The sequence below is a fragment of the Phacochoerus africanus genome, chromosome 15 (genome assembly GCF_016906955.1).
Source record: "Phacochoerus africanus isolate WHEZ1 chromosome 15, ROS_Pafr_v1, whole genome shotgun sequence".
Lineage (NCBI taxonomy): Eukaryota > Metazoa > Chordata > Mammalia > Artiodactyla > Suidae > Phacochoerus > Phacochoerus africanus.
The window spans coordinates 77,463,024-77,474,116 of NC_062558.1; the positions used below are offsets into that span (position 1 = coordinate 77,463,024).

Sequence of the window (11,093 nt, forward strand, 5' to 3'; positions counted from 1 at the left end):
TCAGCTGGGAAATTCCTGATAACTAACCTAGGAGTTTCGGGGTAGGTCCTCAGGCTGTAACATCTCTGTTTACATTCTGATCACGTTTATTTACAAGGAATGGGTTTTAACTCCAAACAAAACATAGCAGTCTTCTAGAGGAAGTAGTGAGGCCAGTTCTGCAGCCTCCAGCACTTCTGACTCAGTCCATTCCCCTGGAGGTTGGCAACTCAGAACTGGGCACAGAAAAACTCTCCCTCTGGAGGACGATGGGTCACCTGCCCTCCAAGCTGGATGGTTAACTTGTACTTTCCCAGGCAGAGGCTGTCATCCTAAGAGCTCTGGCTGGAGTACAACAAAGAGGCTTTCCTTCTTCCTGCCATCCTGGCACTCTCTCTGCCCACCTCTGCCCCACTCAAATGGACCGAGACCCAAGGTCCAGGTTTGCCAAAATGCTGGTGGCTAGGCAGAGAGAAGAACCAAGCCTAGGCCCCTAGTGAGTTATAGGGACATAGCCCCATCCCCTTCCACTAAGGGAGACGGTCCTGCAGGGTGGATTCAAATGACCCCAAGCCCTGGTTCCCAGCATTAGGGGAAAGAGGTGGGGGTGACTGAACTTCAGAGTCACTGCTGTGCTTCTTCAACTCTGCCTGAGGGATATGTGCGTGTGAAAGGGCTTGTGCGTGTGTACACAACTGCGTGCGCTCACCCACAAGCAGGAAGCATAGGTGGAGTCCTTTACACATGATCTGTCTTTATGGAGGCCAATCTTATCTGATGAGCAATTATTTTATCTTACTAGAAACAAGGCTCTACGATGAAGTAGAATACTAAATACACATGCATTTAAAAATCTGCAATTATCTTTTTGGAATGGGTGACACAAGGATGTGTTTTCAAAAATGTAAATAGTGTAAAAGGCCATACAGTGACAAATAAATCTCATTCTTGCCCTCAAGTTCCCTAATTTCTCTCCTCAGAGGTAAAAAGAACACTTTCTATATTAATCAAACTTTACCTTTCCATTAATCAAGACTTTACACTTTCTAGTCTTTATTAAGTGTCTATACTATGGCCCAGGCAAACTAATGATTAATTCATTATAGGAACTTTCTGAAAGACCTATCAACACTTCAAAAGAAAGTGTCAGCAGTCTGTGCCCTAAGATTTGTTATCACAATCCTATAATATCATACCAGATGAGCCCTATCTAATTCTTATCAAGCCCTCATGTTCAAAGACCTCCCTTAAACCAAACTGCCAATTCTCAATGAAATCCATGTCCCCACCCACCCCAATACTACAAGCTATCTTGCTGCAGTGAGCAACAAATTCAGCTAGCCTTATTCACTTAGGGGGAGCTGGCACACAACCGAGGCAGCCCGGGTGAGCAGGGGGGTTTTGTCCGTTTCAGAGAGCATGAGCATGTGTCAGGAGTATTTTCACATTGAGAAAGAGACTTCACAGCGCTGAGGACTATGCCCGCATACCCAGGGGTGCGAATCACTCTCGTAGGCAGCTGGGGCTAAGGGTGGAAAGGTTGAGAAAGAGCTGATTGAGGGGATCTGGGAGGCAGCATCATAGCTGGCAGCAGGGGTAGGGCATCTCCCAAATCGATCTTCTTTTTGTAATTCGGGGTTTGGTGGGGAGGTGCTGCTCAGGGGCGGGACCCAGGGCAGGTGAATGCGAGGAGGGGGCGGGGATTTTAGGTGCCTCTCTTTCCCTCAGTTCAGACCAATTTATCTCTCCCCTGGGAACCGCACTGCCCCCTCACAGTTAAGGTTGAGGAAGCCCGTGGGGGGGCGGTCCGAGTCAGAGCCGGCCTGCAGGGAAGAGGAGGGAAGGGAGTGGATGGGAAGATCCCAGGCTAGGGCGGGGCCAGGGCTGGGGCGAGTCCTAATATAGAGCCTGCACTGCGGGCTTACGAGCACAGCGCGGAGACTGAAGTCCTAGAGCCTGCCGAGCATCAGAGTGCCTACTAGTCCCCGCTGTCCCATACAGGCCATAGTCGAGGGTGAGTGTGGGCCACCCTAAGAGCACAGGGTGGATGCAGGCAGCCCCCCTCCTGCCGGCTTCACTTCCCCCTACCCGCTGGCCCCGATCGGCAGCGGCTCCGCGGGGTCACCGCGACTCTGTGCCCAGCGCACAGGAGTCCTTCTGCGTGGCGGATCCAGGCTGTGCCGTGATCCCTGAGTCTCCAGAGAGGAGGGACGGTCAGGTTCGGGGAACCTGGTCACCGCGGGCTCATCCTGCAGGGGACCTAGGGGCTCCTGCCCCCAACTGCAGTAAACCAGCCGGTCCGCCTTCGCGTTTCTCCCCTTCTTCCCCTGACTTCTCCTTCCCTTGCAGAGCCGCTGTCTAGAGCCCAAGCCTCGCCAGCATGAGAGTCCTGCGGGCGTGCCTGCTCCTCTGTGTCCTGGTTGTGAGCGACTCCAAAGTGAGTGGCTTCTGTGCCTTGACTCTTGGCGGCGGGAGGGGTCTTGCAAGACCCCTGAACAGTGCCCGGGAAAGGAAGGGGCTGCTTAGGGAGCTAGGGTCCTCTAAATCCCATCAACGGCAGGGCCAGACCCTCCCTGGGAAATAGGGCAGGTGTGACATTGGGGCATTGAGAACCAAGTGAGCTCTCAGTGGCTGGCAAGGGAGAAAGAAGCCGCAGGGACTGCCCTGCTCTGCTGGCACTTGATTTGTGAAGCTTGCTTGAGTCAATCCATTTCTCTCTGCTGGAAACCTATGATCTTTCATTTGAGAGCTAGGCAGACACGAACAGGGTGAAGAGAGAGGGAACCAGAGGGAAGGGTGAGCTTGGGGGTGGGGGCCAGTTTATCCTCACCCTGGAACCGCAGGAGCATGGAACCTTTGTTGAACTTTCCCTTTCTCTCCCTCCCTACTCATCTCTTCCAGGGCAGCCATGAACTTCATCAAGAGTCTGGTGCATGTGAGTATCCACCCCTTGCACAATATCTGCTTGCACTGATATCTTGGAAAAGCCTCAGGGGGCAGCCCCTCCCTTTACCAGCAAGAGGACTGCTCCCTGATTGCTTCCTCCCACACTCCTTGCTTACCCCCCACCCCCCAACCTTTGTGTTCTGCAGCAAACTGTGGCTGTCTGAATGGAGGAAAATGTGTGTCCTACAAGTACTTCTCCAACATTCAGCGATGCAGCTGCCCAAAGAAATTCCAAGGGGAGCACTGTGAGATAGGTATGTGGATCCTGATTCTAACTGGAGAGGAGGGGGCACCAGGGATTGTGGGGCAGGGAGACATGGGTGGGATGCAAGAGCAGGCAGGCATTAGGAGTTGGGGGTAAAAAGGAGGGGGGCATCTTCGTTCCCAGTGATATATAGTCAAACACAAACATGCACTATCTCATGAAGCTGTGGCTGCACAAATGGGAGGTGGGGATGGAAAGAAGACCCTTTCTAGTGTCTTCTGCCTAGCCTGAAATCATGTGAGGCCTGGAAGGCTCTCTCAAATGCCTGTCTGAACTTCCTCCTCTTTCTAATATTCTCATCCTCACATCCTTCCATAGACACATCGCAAACCTGCTTTGAGGGGAACGGTCACTCTTACAGAGGGAAGGCCAATACCAACACTGGAGGCCGGCCCTGCCTGACCTGGAACTCTGCCACTGTCCTTCTGAAAACGTATCATGCCCACAGACCTGACGCCCTGCAGCTGGGCCTGGGGAAACACAATTATTGCAGGTGAGGTGGGGGTGGCAAGGACCCTCTGCATCACTTCACAGAAACCCTCATTACCATCCTTTTTGCTTTCCGAGTGCTGGTCAGAGCACAAGAATATCAAGGCCTCTGGCTGAGTCTTCCCTGGAGGGGGAAGATGCAGAAAAGGCACTCTGGATTGGAATGACCCCTGTTTCCCCTCTATTTTGCCAGGAACCCAGACAATCAGAGAAGACCCTGGTGCTACGTGCAGGTTGGCCTGAAGCAGCTTGTCCAAGAGTGCATGGTGCCCAACTGCTCTGCTGGTGAGAGTCACCGGCCTGCTTATGATGGTGGGTAGAAAGGGACAAACTCATGTGTTCTCTTAGTCCATCACAGGAGGGATGAGGAGGGAGGCCTGACTGGTCCTGGAAAACAGAGGGGTCAGAGGACCAGGAGAGAGACACTTGATGCTACTTCCCTTCCCTAAAGTTGCCTTTTTCTTTCCTCCAGGAAAAAATCCCTTCTCTACTCCAGAAAAAGTAGAGTTTCAGTGTGGCCAGAAGGCTCTGAGGCCCCGCTTTAAGATTGTTGGGGGAAAACACACCACCATCGAGGACCAGCCTTGGTTTGCAGCCATCTACAGAAGGCATCGTGGAGGCTCTGTCACCTATGTGTGTGGTGGCAGCCTCATCAGTCCCTGCTGGGTGGTCAGCGCCACCCACTGCTTCATGTATGTCTTCATGTTCTGTCTCTTCTCCCTGACCCTCCTGCCCTACCCCAAATAAGTCCCTTTCTCCTTCCCAACAAAAGAGTTCCCTTATGTCTACCCCTCAGCCCCTTTCCATATGGACCATGACTTTGGGGACAAGTGATGCTCTGAGGTTGCTGTGGTGGGGAGAGAGAAGTGACAGGATCTCATGAGATCAGACCATCTGACAGATCTCTCCTCCCACAGCAATTACCAACATAAGGAAGACTACATTGTCTACCTGGGTCGGCAAACCCTTCACTCCAGCACTAATGGGGAGATGATATTTGAGGTGGAAAAGCTCATCTTGCATGAGGACTACAGTGCTGACAGCCTTGCTCACCACAATGATATTGGTGAGTAGAAACCTTCATCTGTAAAAAGAAAAAGAAAAAGAAAACCCTTATCTGCCAGAATGATGATGGTGGGGGGGGAGAAGGATCCAAGAATAGATCCAAGTGGGAGGTTGGGGTTGTAGGGAACTTGAAGAGTCTACTTTACTCAACAGAGGGGGTGGAGGGGAAGGGTCCAGCATGACATACGTGAGAGGCCTGGTGCTCCTCTGTAGAGGCCCTGAATTTCCAAACAGGTAGCCTTCTCTGGGGGGCAATGGCCCTGAAGGTGTATAGCTTGGACTGGATGTTCTTTCCATTGTTGAATGGAGTCTGTTCCAGGATATAGAACTTGGAGAGAGTGTTGGGCTGGATTTCAGCCCAGCTACCTCAGACAGGGATTTTCTAGAAAACAGAACAGAACAACAACCCATACAGCTGTATGCAGCAGCCCTGGCTGTCCAAGTCTTTGTCAACAGCTGGAACAAAGCCCTGAGGCATGGGACAAGGGAGATTTATTTTGGGTGACGAGCTACCAACAGACTTCCCAGGTTGACCTCTAACCCTGACATCAGAATAGATATCCACTCCCTCAGGGTTTGAAGGGGAGAGATGGTGACCACCTGACCAGGTGGTGATCTTTCCTCTCTGACCACTTCCCCCTCCTCCAGCCTTGCTGAAGATCCGTACCGACAAGGGCCAGTGTGCACAGCCATCCCGCTCCATACAGACCATCTGCCTGCCCCCAGTGAATGGCGATGCCCATTTTGGCGCAAGCTGTGAAATCGCCGGCTTTGGAAAAGAAGATCCCTGTGAGTGACTTTTGGGTCTGGCTGAGAGGGTCCTGGGGAAGTGCTGTAACCTGGAAGTGAGCTCAGCTTGATTGAGGGAGCACCATGGAGGCAGCAGATGGGTCAAGGATGGAGTGGGGAGCATTGTTTAGGGAATGATGAGCCATAATGTTAATTGGGTGAGGAGTGAGGGAGTATAGGCGGGTAAAAACCTAGACCTGGGTGGAAAAAGAATAAGGACTTTCCTTGCTAAGGGTACTTTTTGGTCCTCTCCCTGACAGAGAGTCCCAGTGTGCAGGCTTTCAGACACATATTAATGTAAATTCCTCCCTGCATCCTCTGTCTAGCTGACTACCTCTATCCAGAGCAGCTGAAAATGACTGTTGTGAAGCTAGTTTCCCACCAGGAGTGTCAGCAGCCCCATTACTACGGCAGCGAAGTCACCACCAAAATGCTGTGTGCTGCTGACCCACAGTGGAAAACGGATTCCTGCCAGGTGAGAGTTCCAAGCATCTCTTTCCATAACCCCTATATATCTGAAGGATCCTGGGCCTCTCTCTACCAGCTTTGAGGAGCCCCTCTGCAGCCAAAGCCCCAAGAAGCCAGGACCAGGGGCTCAGGTCTTGGAAGGTTTAAACCAGTCCATATGTGTTTACCAAACATTTGTCCAAGAGCCTGGCTCTATGCTTGGCATTTCAGACTTAGGGAGGGAGGTGGGGAAATAAAGAGCATAAGAAAGAGAAAACAATAGAAAATAATATAACTCAGTGCTCAGAGTGGGGTGTTAAGTATAAATGATCCGATGTTTAGGAGAGGGAGCCGAGTGCCAGCTAGATGGTCATGGGGGCCAGGGGGGTGCTTTAGAGGGAATGTGATTCAATAGGGACTTGAGGAGGCACAGCGGAAAAAAAGAGCATTTCAGCTGAAAGATACAAACATGAGAAGGAGCATGGCATATTTTGGGGTGGGAAGGAGAAGTAGGGTCTGCGAATATAGATGGAATCGTGGCTAACAGGACTTTGAGAGCAGAGGATTTTAACCTTGATGTGCTAGGAAATGGCGAGCCATGAAGAACTTTGACTCCAGGAGTGGGAGGATCGGATGGTTCCCTTTGCACTTCTCCCAGGGCTCATCTTTTGTGTCTCTGGCTTAACAGGGAGACTCCGGGGGGCCACTGGTCTGCTCCACCCAAGGCCGCCTGACTCTGACTGGGATTGTGAGCTGGGGCCGTGAATGTGCCATGAAGGACAAACCGGGCGTCTACACAAGGGTCTCACGCTTCCTGACCTGGATCCACACTCATGTTGGGGGAGAGAATGGCCTAGCCCTCTGAGGGCCCCCAGAGAACCAAGGGAAGAGAGGGGCACCACCCATTCCCATGCTGACTGTCAAGTTTTTGCAGTAAGGCCATCTGCACAGCTGTATATAAGGAAGAGACTGAGGAAGATGGGCTCTGCAGAGATGGTTTGCTTGGGCTGCCCACCAGGGTGAGCGACTGTCGCTTTACTCTCAGATACAAGTCTGGGTGCTGGGCACCCAGATTCCCCCCTGGCCAGGATGGAAGGGTGGTCCTGAACCAGGATGGTATTATCGTTTTATGGACTGAAGCCACCTGGAGTGAAACATGGCATCTTCCGTGCATAGGTGAGGAGAGCCTGCTCCCCTGAAGTGGGCCATTCACGAGGCCCACTGTTGGGAAATGAAGAATTTCCCAATTAGGAAGTGTGACAGAACTGAGGTCTCTTGAGAGAGCTTGGCCAATGCGGGAACAGTGGTTTGGGGAGTAGAAACACTAATGATTTGAGGGAAGGGCTCTGACATTCCATGAATGTATCAGGAAATGTTATATGCATGTGTGTGTTTGCACACTTGTTCACAGGCTGTGTCAGTGTAAGAGCCGGTGTTCTGTGCCTGACAGCAAGTCTAGATATTTCCCCAAATTGTGTAGACTGTGATGTCACATAGAATGGTCGGTTTCAAGACGTCGTGGGTCACTCCTAGGGCCTCTTGGGTCTCCTATGTGATGATACATCTAAATGTATCATCCTGGGGCACTGACTGTGACCAGCACTCAATTTCCAGTATCACTTTCACGTAGATGTATGTTTCTTGGCCAGTTACCCTTTCTGACCTTCCAGCCAAGTTCATCCAATCCTCACTGAGTGAGGTGAGGACCACTCCTGTACACTGAGTATTTAATAATTATGTTCTACTATTTTTATTTATATCTATTTTTATAATTTTGAATAAAGATGATCAATAAAAAGTGATTTTTCTGAAGATATTGGCTCTTCCCTGGTGCTTATATGAGAGGGCGATGGGGGTATAAAAAGTAGAAAATGACGATGTGGCACGCACCCCAGAGTTTCCTGTGGGGCCGCATCTCTGGACTTAATGGGGCTTTGGGAAGAAGAGGCTAAGAGAGTTGTAGAGCAGACTCTCCCCTGCATCTAAGGTACAAAAATGTGCCCTGAACTAGAAGCCCACAGCTTGGTAAATGGCGTGCAGGCTTTGTCGACTTTCAATTGCCTCCTCAGTCTGATGCCTCTGTGCAGTAGACATCTTGTCCAACTGTACATGGCCATCCTCTTCAGGATCCGTCCTACCATATTCTCTTCATTCTGCCCCCCAACAATCCCTAGCAGACTTCAGCCAAGGAGGACACTTGCATGTGTGAAAATTGCTGATCCAAAACCAAGCCCAGCTTGAGTCTGTGGCATTTAGGGAACAGAAAACACAATTTCCCATTATCTGTGGGTGTGGCTGAGTTTCCCTAGGGTGTTAATGAAGCTCCCAACCAGCCATTGCTATCTGTAATATCAGGGAGCTCAGAATCTAAAGCTGGGTGATATCTTAATGAGTATGAACCAAATATCAGCTTCTAAAGAGCGGGGTGTAGAAGGAAGGCCAGGAATTATAGCTGGATGCCAAAATACTGGAATTTCTGGGAAGTCCCATTGTGGCTCAGCGGTAATAAGCCTGACTACTATCCATGAGGACGTGGGTTTGACCCCTGGCCTTTCTCAGTGGGTTAAGGATCTGGCATTGGCGTGAGCTGTGGTGTAGGTCACAAACGTGGCTTGGATCCCACATTGCTGTGGCTGTGAGTGCAAGCTGGGAGCTGCAGCTCTGATTTGACCCCTAGCCTGGGAACCTCCATTTGCTGTGGGTGTGGACCTATAAAAACCTGGAATTTCCAAGCTATGCTAATGAGCTTTGGTAGTGTTTCTTAACCAAGTAACCTGAGAATTTAAAAAATATATATACATACACATATCTATATATAGATACAGATATATATAGATGCCTATGCTCCACCCTCAGAGATTATGATTCAGGTCAGGGCTGGTGTCAGGGCTCATGATTTTAGAAAAGTTCCCCAGGTGTTGCTGATATGCAACCCTGATTGAGATCCGTTGGCCACAATTGGCCAGATTATGTGAAGAGCCCAGTAAACTCAAGATGTGGTCAGCATATGTTCTCTACATGAACAGTTTTCTGAGTGCACTATGGGGGTACCAGGCCTCTTGGGCTTTCTGCTCAGAGGACCCCTAGACCATACACCCTTGGAGGGCAAGGACCCGGAGCATTCAGCTTTTAATCCCCATAACCAGCACACTGTTTGATTCAGTATAATGCAGTGGTTCAGAGCATGAATTGTGGAGTCAGGTGGCCCAAACTAGAACCCTGGCTCTAAAATCCTAGCTGTGTGACTTGGAAAATACTTTTAGCCTCTTGTGCCTCAATTTCCTCATATGTATAAAAGAGATAATAATATCTACCTTCCAGGATTGTTATAAGGATTTGGCAATTCTTAAGTCTCTTATCCATAGTCCTGGTACCTTGTAAAGGCACAAAAGATGATGGCTACTATTCCAAAACTGTAAATTCTTATAGAATTGAATAGGAACCCTTTTCCATCCCAGGAGTGCATAGGTGTGTTCTGTGGAAACTGAAACCTGGTAGGAGAAAACAGGCATGATGGGAAGCCAAGGGGCCCAGCCCAGGCTGAGTTGCCTCTGCATTCCCCCTCAGGGGCCAAGAAAGATCTTGTTCCAACATGAGCAGCACCAGCATCAGGGCTCACAGACACTGAAAACAGGAAGTATGAGCCCCACTGGCGAGTTGAGCAATGACACTGCTCTCTTTGGACGGTTTCCCAGCCACCACCCCGACCCACAGCCAGCTGCTGCCTCTTCCCAATCGCAGACCTCCCAATCGCAGACCTCCAGTTTTGTGCCTCCAGATACGACCCTGTCGCTCACTTGAGGGCCTGCCTCGTTCTAGTGCTCCCTATGTCCTGGACATGGGGCTAAATTCTTCACATATCATCTGGTTTAATCCTCATAACGATCCTATAAGGAAGGTGTCCTCATTAGCTCCATGGTACAGTAGAGAAAATGGCAGCACCCAGAGATGGAGTGACTTGCCCAAGGTAGAGCAGATGATGAGTGGCAGAGCCAGGGTTCCGACCCAGGCAGTTGGCTCCAGAAGGCACAGGCCTGGCACTGTGACATATGACCTTTCATCAGGTCCCAACCTGAGGGAAGGCTAGGCAGCCCTCTTTGTCAAGCTCCCTACTTTCAGGGATGCTGGGCGCAGGGAGGTTAAGTGTATCAGAATTTCAACCCTGGCCTAGATTCTAATTGTTTCCTCTTAAAAGATTCCCAGGCTGAGTGAGCAAATCACACGCAGCCACCAATTTCAAAGTAACTCTTCACCCTTCTCAAGCTAACCTCAGCCTTTGGGGTTGAAAGCTGATTTGATTGAAGTGGTTTCCTTTTTCACCAGAACCCCTCCTTCTGACCTAGTCTGTGGCCTCTTCTATTATCAGGACGCAGTACGATTTCCACTTACGCTCTGTCTTTCCCAAGCGAACTCCAACAACAACCACACCTCTGCTTACACCCCTCCATCCTCACCACCATGGGTCCCAAGCAGCAAATATTTGAGCCTGCCCTTTGTCAGACAAAGTGAGAGGAGTTTGCTGAGGTACTCCTGAGATCTGCTAATTCACATACCACACAATTCACCCATTTAAAGCGTACAACTCTGAGTTTCCGTTGTGGCGAAGTGGTTAACGAATCCGATTAGAAACTATGGGGTTGCGGGTTTGATCCCCGGCCTCGCTCAGTGGGTTAAGGATCCGGCATTGCCGAGAGCTGTGGTGTAGGTTGCAGATGCGGCTCGGATCCCGAGTTGCTGTGGCTCTGCTGTAGGCCAGTTAGACCCCTAGCCTGGGAACTTCCATATGCCATGGATGTGGCCCTAGAAAAGACAAAAAGCCCCCCCCCCCAAAGTAAAGTGTACAACTCAAGGATTTTTAGTATATTCAGAGTTGTGCAACTATCACCACCAATTTTAGAACATTTTCATCACCTCAGAAAGAAACCCCGTACCCATTAGCAATCATTCTCTTTTTCTCCCCAGTCCCCTCAGCCTCCTCTCTACTTTCTGTCTCTATGGGTTTGCCTATTCTGGACATTTCATATAAATAGGATCATATAACATGTTTTTCTTGTGACTGACTTCTTTCCCTGCCATAATGTTTTCCAGCTGCATCCATATTGTGGCGTGTATC

General features: G+C 50.2%; 1 protein-coding gene across 1 annotated transcript; it reads left to right on the plus strand.

Moving 5' to 3' along the window:
• The first annotated feature begins 1,888 nt into the window (after window positions 1-1,888).
• Window positions 1,889-7,788, plus strand: PLAU (plasminogen activator, urokinase). Its single transcript, XM_047761687.1, has 11 exons — window positions 1,889-1,993; window positions 2,329-2,416; window positions 2,881-2,914; window positions 3,072-3,179; window positions 3,509-3,683; window positions 3,873-3,991; window positions 4,152-4,371; window positions 4,597-4,745; window positions 5,393-5,533; window positions 5,860-6,008; window positions 6,669-7,788. The coding sequence occupies exons 2-11, from the start codon at window positions 2,360-2,362 to the stop codon at window positions 6,843-6,845; spliced, it is 1,329 nt and encodes a 442-aa protein (XP_047617643.1). The 5' UTR covers window positions 1,889-1,993; window positions 2,329-2,359; the 3' UTR covers window positions 6,846-7,788.
• The last annotated feature ends 3,305 nt before the right edge of the window (window positions 7,789-11,093 follow it).